Here is a 16,122-nt window from a genome sequence, read left to right on the forward strand (position 1 = left end):
GCGCACGCACACGCACGCGCATGCGCGCCCCCCGCACGCTCCCGGCACCCGGCGTGCACATTGCACTTACAGGAGCCGGATGCCGGGTAGCGATGGGCCGCCCACTCCGCCTCCCTGTTGCGCTCCCACCCCACCAACGAACCGGCCGCATCGCTACCGGTGCAGAGAGGGCCACAGAGTGGCTCTCTCTGCATCGGATGCTTTCTAAGGGTATTGCAGGATGCCTCAATATCGAGGCATCACTGCAATACCCTGAGAGCTGCTGGAAGCGATTGCGATCGCTTCCAGCACTCTCTTAGACAAGTGACGTACCAGGTACGTCCATTGTCACTAACTGCAAGTTTTTGCAGGACGTACCTGGTACGTCACTTGTCATTAAGGGGTTAAAGGGCCATAATACCCAAATGTTTAAACACTTGAAAGTGATGCAGTATAGCTGTAAAAAGCTGACTACAAAATATCTCCTGAACATCTCTATGTAAAAAAGAAAGATATTTTACCTCAAAAGTTCCTCAGTAGCCACATCCCATTGTAAATGATTTCTAAGCAGCATTTTAGTGTGTCTGTCCTGGGACAGCTTAGGGGATGAGCCTCATGAACTCTCATATTATTTCACCAATCAGGTAAAGGAAGCTTACTATGAAATCTCATGAGAGTTAAGTCAAATCTCATGACATCAGAGTAAGAGTTCATGACCTCAGCACTGCTGATGCTGATTGGCTGCTGTTCATTTCTTCTTTTTTTTTTTAATTTTTACCTGCAGCTGGGAGCAGGTGAAGTATAACTTTTTACACAGAACTTACTCTGCTGAGCTGAGGTGATTGTGAGGTAAAATATCTTCCTTTTTTACATAGAGATGCTCAGCTGATATTTTCCTATCAGCTTTTTACAGTTATACTGCATCAGTTTCAAGTGATTTAGCATATGAGTATTATGTCCCTTGAATGCTCCATTCACTCCTGTCATTGAAGGTAAAAAACAAGGTAATAGAGTAGTTTGTCAATCTTGAAATGGTGATCTTTATTTGTGTTAGTCTAAAATGTTATGCTGAATTTGTAACAACTGATAGAACATTCCAGCTAATACTACTTCTAGTAAAAGCTATAGCTGTTTTAGTGTACTTAAAGGGACATGAAACCCATTTTTTTTATTTCAATATTAAGAAAAAGCATGCAATTTTAAATAACTTTCAAATGTTCTTCTATTATCTGATTTGCTTTATTATCTTGATATCCTTTGTTGAAAAGCATATCTAAATAGGATCAGTAGCTGCTGATTGGTGGTTGCACAGAGATGCCTTGTGCGATTGGCTCACCTCAACAAATGATATCTAAAGAATGAAGCAAATTAGATAATAGAAGTAAATGTGATTGTTGTTTAAAATTGTATTCTCTATCTGAATCATGAAAGAAACATTTTGGGTTTCATGTCCCTTTAAGTATGCTCTGTGCACCAGCACTTTAAGTACAGCACTTACTTAGAGAACCTAAGGTGCTTCTGGTAATAATTAAATTTGCATTATTACTGACATGTTACAATCTCTACTCGCTCCCTGAGCTTATGCTTCACATGAAAGTGATGGTAAATCTGAGCATTTAAAAAACTGCTAGGATTTACCATCACTAAAAATAAATAGGACTTTCAGTGATAACTTTTTTAAAAAGTACGCTAAACTTATCCTTTCTGTTCTGTGGCTGCCTCCTCACTAAACTCAGCGGCTCCGGCCGCCCACGGTACAGCAATCTTTTTTTTAAATTTTTTTTTAATTTGTATCAATTCAGTATTTTTTAATTTTGTTTCGTTGCATTCGGATTGATTTGTTATATAGCAGTCATTAGTTTCGGATGCATTCGGAAGTTCATTTTGTTCGGATTAATTTGTTATGTTACGTTGATTCGGATGGTTCCAAACAACACAAAAGGAATTATTTTACTGTTCTATCTCACTATATTTAATTGTAATATATCTCTATTCCTTTTTTTTAATAATAAATATGGAATGGCAAAGGAATTGTGATTAGTCCAGAAAGTCAGACTATTGCGCCATGGCCATTCAAATAAAACAAATGAATCCAAACTAATTTCGGATGTTTCGTTACAAATAAATTCAGATTAGTTTTGTTTCGTTACTAGGGTGATTCAGAGATTCGGATACATCTGAATCACCTGAATTTTGTCCACATTTCGATTCAGAAAGAAACAAATTGCACATGTCTACCTCTAAGCCAATACCCATGCTAGCATACAGAACAGTGCACGGCTATTGGTTTAGAGGTGGAAACGTAACTCATTGAAAAAAGAGTGCTGTGTGGTGGGCAGCCGAACCGCTGAGTTTAGGGAGGAGGCAGCAGAACAGAAAGGTTGCGATTAATACACTTTTTTTTGAAAAGTGATCACTATTTGTTTTTAGAGATGCTAAAGGGATAGAAAAGTCAAAATTACACTTGCACAATGTAAATAGAGCATGTAATTTTAAGATTTTTAAATTCACTTCAATTTTCAAATGTGCTTTGTTCTTTTTGTATCCTTGTTGAAAAAGAATACACACATATCTTAAACTAGTGGGAACTAGCTGCTGATTGGCTCCTGCAAACAGTTGTCTCTTGTGATTGGCTAACTAGATGTGTTCATCTAGCTGCCAGTAGTGCAAACGATAATGAGAATTAAGCCAATTTGATAACAGAAGTAAATTGGAAAATTGTATGTTCTATCGAAATCATGAAAGAAAATGTTGGGGTTTCCCGTCCCTTTAAATCATAGCATTTTTAAAATGCTAGGATTTACCATCACTTGTAGATATGTTTCTATCCACAGGTGTAATTCATCCGTGCGCAGTTTAATTTTAACCAGGAGGCTCCTTTGAGTTTACTTTAAGGGCACGATTGTCACTGCCCCTAGTCGTAGCTAGGTGGCAATCATTAAAGACAAATAGAACAGGAAGTGCAGAGTCAAATGAAAGTCAGTGTTAGAAATCTAGCTTAGCTTAGAAAGCACAGTGCAAAGATGGGTGTTGGGCTTGTTCTGCTTGTACTTGTTTTAGCAATTTTCTTTTCAGTTTGCTTTTTGGTGTTTGCTGGTGTCATCTATTTTGAAATATCTAATTCACAGATTCCTCCTGGGGTTGCAAATCCAGGAAAACTTCGAATCATTCATGGCATAATGATTGGAATTGCTGTTGTGGTAAGTGCATATTATGCATGAAGAAAATCTGCTAATCCTTTATAGTGAAACACTCTTCTGATTTGTGCAGTTTGAGAAATTCATCTAAAAAAACTAATTTGTGTTATATTCATTTATTTTTATATTAATTGTACTTTGTGTTGTTTTTTCTATTGTATATAATTATGTATTATACGCTCATTATTTATGATTTTAGAAAACATTTTACACCTTTTTTGTTTTTTTAAATCAAATCTTTCTTGTTATGAACATCTGATTCACTTTAAGTATTTAACCCTTATGCAGTCATTTGACATTTATGACATTGCATATTAAACATAATTATTGTAAAAGCTTCTTCACACTGCAAAATAAAGAACCATATTGCTGCTAAGCACAATATTATTTACAGAGCATATTTTATCACACTGTTTTAAACAAACCTACTTAAAGGGACATGAAAGTCAAAATTAAAGTTTCATTATTCATATGCAATTTTAAGTCTTCTCAATTTGCCTATTTTCAAATTTACTTTGTTCCTTAACCATACCTAGGTATGCTTAGGAGCAGCAATGTACTACTGGGAGCTAGATGGCGATCGGTGGCTACACACATGTGTTTAGCTATGTCTCGGTAGTGCATTGCTGCTCTGGAGTTAGCTTTAACTATGTGTTTAACTGCATTGCAAAAAAAAAATGCTGTTTTAGAAATTTAAGGTTAATTTTTGTAAATATAAAATTACTTACTCTATCTTTAAATTTTCTCAGGATGCCCCCCCCTTAAACTTTACTTTCTACAGTCACAATGCTGCACAGCTCCTTCCATGTACAATCTGATTAGCTGCAAGAAGCAAAGCTTTAAGTAAATATTGGAGCCTGAGTGAGGAGGCAGTATGAGAACACCCAGAAAACAATAAAACTTAAAGTGATAGTAAGTTCTAGCATTTCTGAAACACTAGGATTTACCAGTGCAACAAATAAAGGGGACTTTCAGTCATGAAGTTTAACATACTTCACGCTGAAAGTTCCTTTATTTTTCTGCAGCACTGAGCGCCTCTGGCGGCCCACAGCAGACCACTATTTATCACTAAGGTAATTTTAGCCAATAGGAGTGCGGGCCAGTTGGCATTATGCCGGATGGCTAAGATCACCTCAGTGATAAAATAGTGTTCTGCTGTGAGAGGCCTGAAGGCGCTCTGCGCGGCGAATGCTGCAAAGAAATAAAGGAACTTTCAGCATGAAGTGTGTAATACTTTATGACTTAAAGTCCCCTTTATTTCCTCCATTGGTAAATCTTAGTGTTTCACAAACTCTAGAATTTACTATCGCTTTAAAGGGACATAAACCCCAATTTATCTTTCATTATTGAGATAGAACATACAATTTTAAACAACTTTCCAATTTACTTATATTACCAATTGTTATCCTTTGTTGAAAAGCAGGAAGGTAAGTTAAAGAGTGTGCATGTGCCTGCAGCATTAGATGACAGCACTATTTCCTGTAATGTAGTGTTGCAGACATATAGATATCTCTTCAACAAAGAATAACACGAGAAGGAAGCAAATTTGATAATAAAAGTAAATTGGAACTTTTTTTTAAAACTATTTTCTGAATTATGAAAGAAACATTTGGGATTCATGTCCCTTTTAAAAACATCAAGTTGTTATCTGCTAATATTGGTAAATTTTTGGTTCTTGCATAGTGGCTAGAAAAGCTGTGTGCACAGTTTGTCTAATGCAGTAGAACCCGTAAAACTAGATTGGCAAAGGTGGTTTCTTGCTGGCTTTTACTTTTCTAAGTTTATGTCCTGCAAGCATGGGGACCAGCAGAAACTTCTCCCAATTAGTGGCTAAACAAAATATAGAAATAAATGCTCTGAACATAATAATATCAATGACAAGAAGTAATCTTGCTGTCCAAGGCTACATTTCCTATTAGTATTTATTTACTGTACTGTCTGTATAGTGCTGCAGACTTCAGTTGGCACATTACTTATAAAGGAAATAATAATGCGCTGCAGGCAAATTGTCATAATTACTTTGGTTGAGAACAAGTTAATAACTATGTTTACTAATCAGCTAAATAATGAATTGTACTCCAGTTCAGATATCCTGAAAATCTGGCCTGTTAGGAAGGCCTGAAGACAGGTTTGAAAACCCTTGATCTACACTATTTATTTATTCATTTAAATTATGGTGGAGATAAAAGCAAGAGATTAAAATCTTCCATTTCATAAAAGTAAAGCAACATAATTATTGCACAGACAAATAGCATATCTAGGCAAGTATCACCGTTTGCTTTTACCCAGAAAAACCCAGTATACGCTGTTACCAGTCCGCCTCCTCGAAGATGGGCCCCCAGTGCCAGAACAAAAAGGGCCCAACGTCTGTTCAAGAGGAGCTGGATTTTCAAAACAATGAATACAACTTTTAGGGTTAGTTAGGGATTTTTTGGGGTGTTTTTTTATGTTTTTTATTTTTAAGAATAAACTTTTTATATTTTTGCTTTTATTTTCTAGGCTGGATTTTTTTTTAGGTAGAATTTGTTATTTTGGGGGGTGGGGGTCTTGTAATTTGATTTTATTTGTAAAAGAGTTGAAATATCTTTAGATTAATGCCCTACAAAATCTTGTAATTTTATTTTAGTGATAGTGTTAGGGTTTAGGTTTTTTTGTTTTGTTTTGGGTGGGTTTTTTATTTTATGGGGCATGCAGATTAATGTTAGGTATAATGTTTTTTTTATTTTGGATACTGTAGTTTATTATTTTTTGTAACTTAGGGGGTTTGGTTTAGAGGTGGAGTTGTGGTGGTTTAGGGTTAATATTTTTTTTTTTTAAGTAACTTAGGGGTTTTAGTTTAGAGGGGGGATAAGGTGTTAGGTAGAGTAGGGTTAGTTTGCCTTGGGGGTTGTGGTGGTTTAGAGTTAATAGTGTAGGGTACTTTTGGTGGGTATGTGGTGGTATAGGGGTTAATCGTATAGATACTTGCGTTGGGTATGTGGTGGTTTAGATCTTTGTTAGTGTAGTATTAGTTTGCGAAAAGTGGGGTACATTGGTTTAGGGGTATTAGGATTAGTGGTTAGGTTCTATTGCAAAGGATCCTTTATTATACATACAGATGTTGGGGATATCAGTTCAGGGGTGGCAGTGTCAGAGAGGGCTGTTTTGCCTAGTATAGTGAACAGTCCTTTAGTCGGGGAAAAGGAGCATACTATGGTGGGCAGTCCTTCAGACATGGTAGAGGGGCATACTATAGTAACAGTCCTTCGGTCATGGAGGGGCATACAAGTCAGGGACTGAGGCAGATGTTGGTGGTAGGAGACTCTATTATTAGGAAGGTTGATAGGGTATTTTGTCATCCAGACCCTTTAAATAGAACAATTTGCTGTCTTCCAGAGCTTGTGTTAGGCATATTGTGGAGTGTATTGATAGATTGTTAGAGGGATATGGGTCTGATCCTGCAGTCATGGTACATATTGGTGCTAATGAAGGCATCAGCGGGAGACGAAGAGTCCTAAAAAAAGGTTTAACTAAGACTTTTAAATTTAAGAAAGCAAAATTCAATGATTTAAGGAATTTATTATATAACATACATTAAGACAAAGTATTCTCTAATAAAAAAATACAGAGGATAAATGCATAACATTTAAAACTTTCTTACATAAATATACATATCAACAAATACCATATGGTTATAAAAATAAAAAATCCAAGCCAATGTGGTTAAAAAAATGTGTTAAGAGAAAGTAAGAAAAAACGTAGGACATTTTAAATTATTCAAAGAAAATACTACAGACTCAACATACCATATTTATAAGGAATGTAACAATGCATGCAAAAAAAAACAATCAAATTAGCCAAAATTGAAAATGAAAAATTAATTGCAAAGGATTCTAAGTCTAACCCTAAAAGGTTCTTTAAGTACATAAATAGCAAAAAATCTAAGAAGGACATTAAAATGCGTGGAGTGTAGCATGATTAACAGTGACAGGGAGAAGGCTAAGGTACTAAACCAGTTCTTTTCTTCAGTGCACACAAGAGAGGAACCAATGGAGGATACTTTGGAACAAACTAGAACATGCCAGCACAAACCATTAACTGGGTTATGTATAGAGGATATCAGGAAAAAACTGGATAATATTAGGTAAATAAAACTCCAGGGCCAGATGGAATTCACCCAATGGTTTAAGGGAATTTAGCACTGTTATAGACAAACCTCTACTCTTAATTTTTCTCAAGACTCATTATACTCAGGCATTGTCCCCCAGGATTGGTGTAAAGCTGATGTGGTGCCACTCTATAAAGGGACGCAGGGATGATCCAGGTAGCTATAGACCAGTTTGTCTGACATCAATAGTGGGGAAGACGCTGGTCATTATGTCCTGGGCTTCTCTCTGCCACAATCTTGCTAAAAATTGTGAGATTGCGCTATTTCTGCATGCTCCACGAGTGGGGCACTGCAGAAATAGATTTGCAGAGTTACCAATGCAGAGAGGGCCACTCTGTGGCTCTCTCTGCATCTGACAGCAGTGGTCCGATCGTTGGTGTGTGGGAGCAATAGCAAGGAGGCGGGTGGGCGTGCCATCGCAGGTGCTTGTGTCCAGATCATGTCCGTAATCGTGCACGGAGGCGGGGGGCGGGGCTCGGGAGCGTGTGTGTGCGTGCAAGCGCACGGTGCTCAAATACTTCATGTGAGTGTACCTGAAGGAGGGAGAGGGGAAAGGGATCTGGGAGGGGGATAGGTTATTGATTACTTTATATAAATATATTGAAGGCCCATATACAGAGATGGCAAAAGCTCTGTTTATTTCAAGAAAATTCTTTGTGACAAGAGGTCACAATTTAAGGTTGGAGGAAAGGAGATTTAATCTCCTGCAACAGAAAATTTTTTTCACTGTAAGAGCAATATAATTGTGGAACTCATTACCAAAGGAGGTAGTGAATGCAGATAGCAGCATCTCCGAGAGGTATTTACTATCCATGCCATTGGTCGGCGATGCTGGCTATAGACAACACCAGCATTGACACCCATATTGGCGATGTAACATAGTAGAAAAAAGACCGAAGTCCATCGAGTTCAACCTATACAAATATAAAATACTTACAAAAAGCTCCAGTTAAACTTAAATAATCCCACTAAAAGGTGACCCATTTAATACAAGCAATCATAGATACAGTTAAAAATTGTTAGGATACATTTCTGTCTAGAAACAAAATTCATGGATATGATTGCTTGTATTAAATGGGTCACCTTTTAGTGGGATTATTTAAGCTTAACTGGAGCTTTTTGTAAGTATTTTTTATTTGTATAGGTTGAACTCTTCTGTCTTTTTTCTACTATGTTACATCGCCAATATGGGTGTCGATGCTGGTGTTGTCTATAGCCAGCATCGCCGACCAATGGCATGGATAGTAAACACCTCTCGGTGATGCTGCTATGTCTGCTTGGAATATTTTGACAGACTCGCTCGATATAGCGGCGGATCTTTTTGAATATTTTGCTGCCTCGTAGCACTTTTGATAATCGGGGGCTTATGGTTAAGTTTAGATACTGAAATTGTCTTGCATTCTAGAAATCATCTCAATATGTTAGCTTGGCATGGAACTCTGTGGCTCTGGGAATCAGATATGAGGACTTAGTATTTATTTGTTTGCATAATGTGACACCAACCTGAATCTCCTGCTCTTTACATTACAACAGCAGTGCAGAATAATAAAGCACCTATTTTAGTTAATTGGCATACGTGAATCCCCCTGCAGATTAGTATGGATAGCACAATATTTAAAATCATGTGAATAATCTGTGCAATTTACTTGTTGTACTAGTTGTTTTCAGGAGAGCATAGTGGGCGGGTCTAAGTAAATCATTGGGGCATGGTCACTACTCCTGTAACCTGCTAATTTGATTGATCTGCTGAATATTGTCCCTGGGAATATTTTTAAAATATTGGCAACTATGCACCACTGACACGCAGAACAATATCTAAGATACCAACTCCCAGAAACATCTGCTACTGCTGCTACAGAGCATGCACTTATTTATTTGATCTTTTGCTTCTACTTAGCATGCTCAAATATATCAAATATATCAGAATAAGGCAACTTAAACCTTTTGTAGTTTTACAAGCACTGTTTTTGTGATTAGTACAGTGTTTTTTTCTGTAAATAACTTAGGATAATATCCTTATCTCTTTACATTTGAAGACTTAATGGGACATAAGGCATTTTGAAATTATAAAATAGTTATGCATAGTAAAAACATTGCAATATTTTTCTGCTCCCTTTGTCTGTAACTATAAAAATGTGGGTTTTCTAATTCTGAGAACTGGAAATGCACACTGCAAATTTCACAATCCTTATGCATCTGTTCCTGATTGGCCTCAGCAGAGGTGATAAAATACTGCAAAACAATGCAGCTTTTTAAAGCTTGTTTCCTCAGGAATATTTCTGGATAGGCTTTTCAAAATAAATACTATTAATTGGAGTATAACCGAAAAAAACAACTGCAGGTGTTTACACACACTTTGTTAGTATGTTGCAATACTGAAAAAAGGAAGTTGTGTAATTCAATTAACTTCCCATTTTCTAAATTTCCAGTGACTATGTCTGTGCATAAAACTGGCAATTTTCAAAGAAATTAGTTCATCCAATTCAAAGTCACAAGAACCTGAAAAACTATTGTGTGTGTGTATACAAACATACATACATACATACATACATACATACATACATACATACTGTACATACATACATACATACTGTACATACATACATACATACATACATACTCTACATACATAATGGTACAAATACCCAAAATCCAAACTATTCAGAAAGCCAAACCTTTTCCGGTCCCAAGCAGATTGGACAACACATTTTCTACCTGTATGTATAATTTGCAGTTTTTCCCACTTTGAACTTGTTTAGCTACTATCTTGATACTAAACTATACCAAGACATGAAATTGTAGTTACAGATTATTAATTAACCAGAGATGCAACTAAATTAAAATGAAGTTTAACCTGCTCTCAGTAGATACTGAAATTGTCATGGTCATGTTGTTCCTAAGGATTCACTTTATGGATTCTTGCAGAGATTACTGACTTGAAAAGATTACTTCAGCAATATTATTGTATCCTATATTTTTTTCTCCTTGCCTTTTCATTCTACTTAAAGGGACATTACTGTAAGTACTTTGATTATAGCTAACTTAAAATATGTATTAAAGACAATGTAAAAAAGATCAAACCAGTGTTCGCCACAGAAAATGTTGCCAGTCAGGGGGCATTATGAAATAGCTGGGTGGGGGGCAGTGTAATACTTTGCAATATTCTAATATTTTCTGTTACTTATAAATGTTACTCAAGCTACCAAAATCACAATTTAATTGCATGATGTAACACAAATTGATGTATTGATTTGTGCAGCAAACACTGAAAATTGATTAATATTAGCTAATTTTATAGCCGGGTTGTTAGTAGTATCAACCAGGTGATGTGCCCATTCAATAGGTCCTGAGAAGAACACTAGAAAGAATACTAGTTGTTAGGCTGTATTTAACCCCTTAACGACTGAGGATGTGCAAGGTACGTCCTACAAAAAAACATCCGTTAACGACCACAGACGTACCTAGCATGTCCTCAGTCAAAATGAGCGCTGGAAACGATCACTTCCAGCCGCTCTAAGGGTATTGCAGTGATGCTTCGATATTGAGGCATTATGCAATACCCTCCGGTCACTAACCGATGCAGAGAGGGCCACTCCAATTGGCCACACCAATGATTGGCCAGCGATGGTGCCGATCATTGGTGGCGAGGGAGGTGGGTGGGCGGCCCATTGCTGGAGGAGGGCGGGAGTAGGTGGGACTGCTACCCTACAGAAAAAATAAAAAAATAGAGCGGCAGTGAGGGGGAAGGAGGGAGAGGGGGCTCCTATGTTGGAAAGGGTGGAAAAGCAATGGGGGAGGGTAATGAGGGGGGCAGCTACACTACACAAAATAATGTTTTTTTAATGTTTTTTTTTTTTTTTTAAACTACAGCAAACTGGGTATTGGCAGACGGCTGCCAGTACATAAGATGGTGGCTAATAGGTAGAGGGGGGAGGGTTATAGAGCTGTTTGGGGGTGATCAGGGAGGTTGGGGGGGAAGGGAGGATCCTACACTGCAGAAAATATATTAATATATATATATATATATATATATATATATATATATATATATATATATATATATATATATATATATATATATATAATATAAAGCCTTTTATTTTCATACTGGCAGATCTTCTGCCAGTACTTAAGATGGGGGTGACCATTGGGGGGTGGGGGAGAGAGGAGAGCTGTTTGAGAGAGACCAGGGAGGGATCAGGGGGTGGGATGTGTCAGGTGGGAGGGTAATCTATACACTAAATCTAAAATAAACCTTACAAGATACCTAACTAACCCCTTTACTGCTAGGCATAATACAAGTGTGGTGCGCAGCTGCAATTAGCGGACTTCTAATTACCAAACGGAAATGCCAAAGCAATATATGTCTATTTCTGAACAAAGGGGATCCCAGAGAAGTAATTACAATCATTTTTGAGCCAGGATTGCACAAGCTGCAGTGAGAAACCTAAAGTTTGTGAAAAAGTTAAACGATTTTTTTATTTGATCTCATTTAGCGGTGAAATGGGGGCATGAAATATACCAAAATGGGTTGTCTGCTAAAAAAAATATATATAGTTTTGATAGGTAAATATAAAAAAAGGCTCTATCTGTTTAAATGGAGTGATAGCGAAAATGCTAAAATTACTCTGGTATTTTGGAAAAGTTGTAGTCTGAAATGAATTGCCTCCTTTAAGGGGGTAATAATTTATTTTTATAGTAAATTATATGATATGATGAATATAATGGTATCTTTAGAAAGTCCATTTAATGGCGAGAAAAACTATACATATAATGTTAAAGGACCAGTCAACACAGCACAAAACCAAAATAAATATACAGCCACATAGATAATTAAGTATATAATGTATAATGCATTCAAAATAAAAACTTAGATAGTAAAATTATTATAAAACTTACTTTTCTCCTGTCTGTTTTACCAATTGTTCTGAGGCTTGACCACCTCCCACGCCTAGAGGAGGATGGGCTCACTGTGAGTGACAAGTTTTGTCTTCCAATCCAAGATTAGCCTATTTGCATTTTTTTTACCCATTGTGTGCATGTGAGCGTGCACGTGACCCCCTGCACGTACACGTGACCCCCCCTCGGGTGTGCATTATTGTCTTTATAATTTACAAGCAGGCACAGCATGAAAGGGAGCAACTGAAGAGCTTTTAGAGCAGGAGTGTCCTTTGAAAGTGCCAATCTTTATCAGCCACCAAACAGCAGCTCTCTCCCAGTGCCTTACTGCTCTTCAACAAAGGAACCAAAGAGAATAAGGCAACATTGACAATACTTGAAAGTGTCCTTTGTTGAAGAGCAGTAATGCCCTACTACTAAAATCCAATCTTTATCAGCCACCAAACAGCAGCTCTCTCCCGTGCCTTACTGCTCTTCAACAAAGGAACCAAAGAGAATAAGGCAACATTGACAAAACTTGAAAGTGTCCTTTGTTGAAGAGCAGTAATGACCTACTACTAAAATCCAATCTTTATCAGCCACCAAACAGCAGCTCTCTCCCAGTGTCTTACTGCTCTTCAACAAAGGATGCTTACAAGTTTTTCCTAATTTCCCTCATTCTCTAATTGTCCTTTTTTGAAGAGCTGTAATGCACAACTGGCTTTCAGCTATCTCCCAGTAATGTATTACTTCTCTTCAACAAAGGAACCAAAGAGAATAAGGCAAAATTGACAATACTTGAAAGTGCCCTTTGTTGAAGAGCAGTAATGCCCTACTACTAAAATCCAATCTTTATCAGCCACCAAACAGCAGCTCTCTCCCAGTGCCTTACTGCTCTTCAACAAAGGAACCAAAGAGAATAAGGCAACATTGACAATACTTGAAAGTGTCCTTTGTTGAAGAGTAGTAATGCCCTACTACTAAAATCCAATCTTCATCAGCCACCAAACAGCAGCTCTCTCCCAGTGCCTTACTGCTCTTCAACAAAGGATGTGCAGTTACTTTGCATTATTATTAATTGCTATCATTTTAGTTTTATTTATTTTTTTATTAATTGCCTTGATTAAATTATTTATTTCTATTCCACATCTAAGTGTAATAGGATCTAGAGCAGCACCAAATTACAGTGGTGACAGTGCACAAGCTTTTATGTGCACTGCTTCACCAAAGAAGCATGGTCCTGATGTGCTGGTGATGCATGACGTCACACCACTTCCGGTTTCGGCACTTCCGGTTTTTGCCACTACCGGTTTTGCATGCGCATTGAAAGGAAAATGCATAAACGTATATGCATTTTCCATTTGTGAACCACATCCATGTGACCATGGAGGACAGGGAAAGCAGCAAAAAGTTTAAAACAATCGTTTATGGAGCCTGCTTGCAGTTAATTTAAAAGGTACAGCTCAACATAATTATTTTTTTAGGCAGAATTGATTTGTAATGGTGCCCTGTTTTGTTGACTGGTCCTTTAAGAAAATTGAAAAACGGTCTGGTCACTAAGAGGTTAAGGGCTCCATGAACTAAGCAGCGTAAGCTGCTTTTGAGCCCTTGCACGGCCTGCTTCCTACAATTTAAGAAGCAGCTGTCATTTGACCTCTGAGGTGATGGATTGAAATCACAATTGACAGACTCTCTTCTCTTGTAGGAGAAGAGGACAGCATTACACACTTTATTGCAAAGCCGTGCAGACAGTAAAGTTGTCAATAAGGAGCCAGCCCATTTTTGATTTAGCACCCTGGATAGCACTTGCTGATTGGTGGCTAAATGTAGCCACAAATCAGCAAGCGCAATCCAGGTGCTGAACCAAAAATTGGCCGGCTCCTAAGCTTACATTCCTGCTTTTCAAATAAATAAAAAATGATAATAGGAGTAAATTCGAAAGTTGCTTAAAATTAACACCAGGAATCGCATAGGAGTGGAGCTTGGTGGCTTGCTTCTGTTCAACTATTTTGGGAGTTCCAGACCTGAAAAAACACTGGATCTTACCTTAAAGGATACAAATACCCGAAGGTCCGGAGTCATCATAAGGCATTGCCTTGTTGTTTATTTCTTCAAGACGTTTTGAAAGTTTGTGACATTGTCCATCAGACAATATTAGTGTTAACCGCAACTGTTTATTGCTTCGGTTTTGCGGTAGCTTCTTTTTTCATCCGGATCACCTCCGTTTTTAAACCTGGGTAGCATTTACATATATATTAGCCATTTTGGTGTTTGAATCTCTGACTGCAGCAAAGATATTGACTTTTATTTATAACTATAGAACATTTGAGCTGATTGCTTTTAACTTTGTATGTTTATGTAAATTATTAAATGTGTACTTCCTACAGACTTTCATTCCTATAGTTTGTTAGGACCTGCCTTACAGGCGCCCGCAATAGTTGTCTGTTTGATTTAAAGGGTACAACATTTTTCCAGTATTCTAATAGATATTCACTGACAAGTATAATGTCAGTCAATATGAAGTAAATGTATGCACGCAGAAATAATGTTATTGACAATGGAAATTTGAACTCCTATATTAATTTCAGCTGAGTTTAGATATTTAAGGGTTAAATACCAGCACAGAGAGGACCCTTATGTAAAAGTAAAAAACAAAAGAAAAGTCCTAGGACTACAATTTATATTTAACAGTAAGAAAAATGAAATCCCCCAACAGTAACTCACTGCAATCTTTAGGTGTTTCTCAGTAAAAATGATCCTCAGAGGCATCAGTGACTTCTAATAATGGATTCATACATTATGTGCATCTTCGGAACCAAGAGAATACTATTACTATGATTAAAAAATGTCTAATAACTTAGGTTTGATAAACATGGCTGCCAGAAGTGCCTTATAAATGGCTCCTAGCACCCAGGAAAGTGCCCTGGCTGTGTTTGTGGAAGAAGAAATGATTAGGACTTATAGCTGCATCGCTGTCCCTAACTGTTACTTGTGACACGTGGATTACTACTACAAATAGCCCTTTAAAAGGACATGAAACCCCAAGATTTTCTTTCATGTTTTAGATAGAGAATACAATTTTAAAGAGCTTCCTAATTTACTTCTATTATCTAATCTGTTTCATTCTCTTGATATAATTTGTTGAAGGAGCAGTAATGCACTACTGGTTTCTAACTGAACACATGGGTGAGCCAATGGCAATTGGTGTGTGTGTATATATGTATATGTGTGTGTATGTGTGTGTGCATGGCAGAAATAGCACAGCCATCTAGTGCTTTTGAAAATGGATAATATTGTTGCAAAACTGCTCCCATTTAGTGCTCCAGAAATGGGACGGCTCCTTAGCATACGTCCATGCTTTTCAAAAACATACAAAAAGAACGAAGAAAATTTGATAATAGAAGTAAATTGTTTAAAATTGTATTCTTTATCTGAATCATGAAAGAAAATGGCTTCAAGAAGAAAAGCTAAGTATTTTAACAAAACGGGTGAAATGTAAACTTTCATGAGTGAAATTGCCCCTGTTTTTAATTCACTTTAGTATTCACTAAATGCCTTGAACACATAGTGTTGGATTATTATTATTATTATTATTATTATTATTATTATTATTTTTAAAGTATTATTATTTACCAAACACTTAACATATTCATCTTTTTTTTTTTCTTTTCTAAAATTTCAGGGAAAGATATTACAAAACTTTGGAATTTGCAATCAGATTGGTTTTACTCGATACGTCCGGGAAAAACTGTTGAATCCAAATCTAGGAGAGGATCCTAAACTTTTCATTAAAGACTTAAAATTTGATGGCATTCCTGTGCGACTTTACCAGCCAAAAACCCCATGTGCTGGTGGCAGGAAAGGATTCTTATTCTTTCATGGAGGAGGATGGATGTTTGGAAGCATTGGTAAGAGACTCAC

General features: G+C 37.0%; 1 protein-coding gene across 1 annotated transcript in view; it reads left to right on the plus strand.

Annotated features, from left to right (window-relative positions):
• Positions 1 to 2,913: 2,913 nt before the first annotated feature.
• Positions 2,914 to 16,122, plus strand: part of LOC128638005 (arylacetamide deacetylase-like 4) — a 30,692-nt gene continuing 17,483 nt past the window's right edge. Inside the window, exons 1-2 of the mRNA XM_053689888.1 lie at positions 2,914 to 3,179; positions 15,884 to 16,109. Of these exons, the coding sequence (XP_053545863.1) occupies positions 3,003 to 3,179; positions 15,884 to 16,109 (403 nt within the window). The 5' untranslated portion in view covers positions 2,914 to 3,002. The remainder of the gene's footprint in view (positions 3,180 to 15,883; positions 16,110 to 16,122) is intronic.

This window comes from Bombina bombina, chromosome 8 (assembly GCF_027579735.1).
Source record: "Bombina bombina isolate aBomBom1 chromosome 8, aBomBom1.pri, whole genome shotgun sequence".
NCBI classification, from domain to species: Eukaryota; Metazoa; Chordata; class Amphibia; order Anura; family Bombinatoridae; genus Bombina; species Bombina bombina.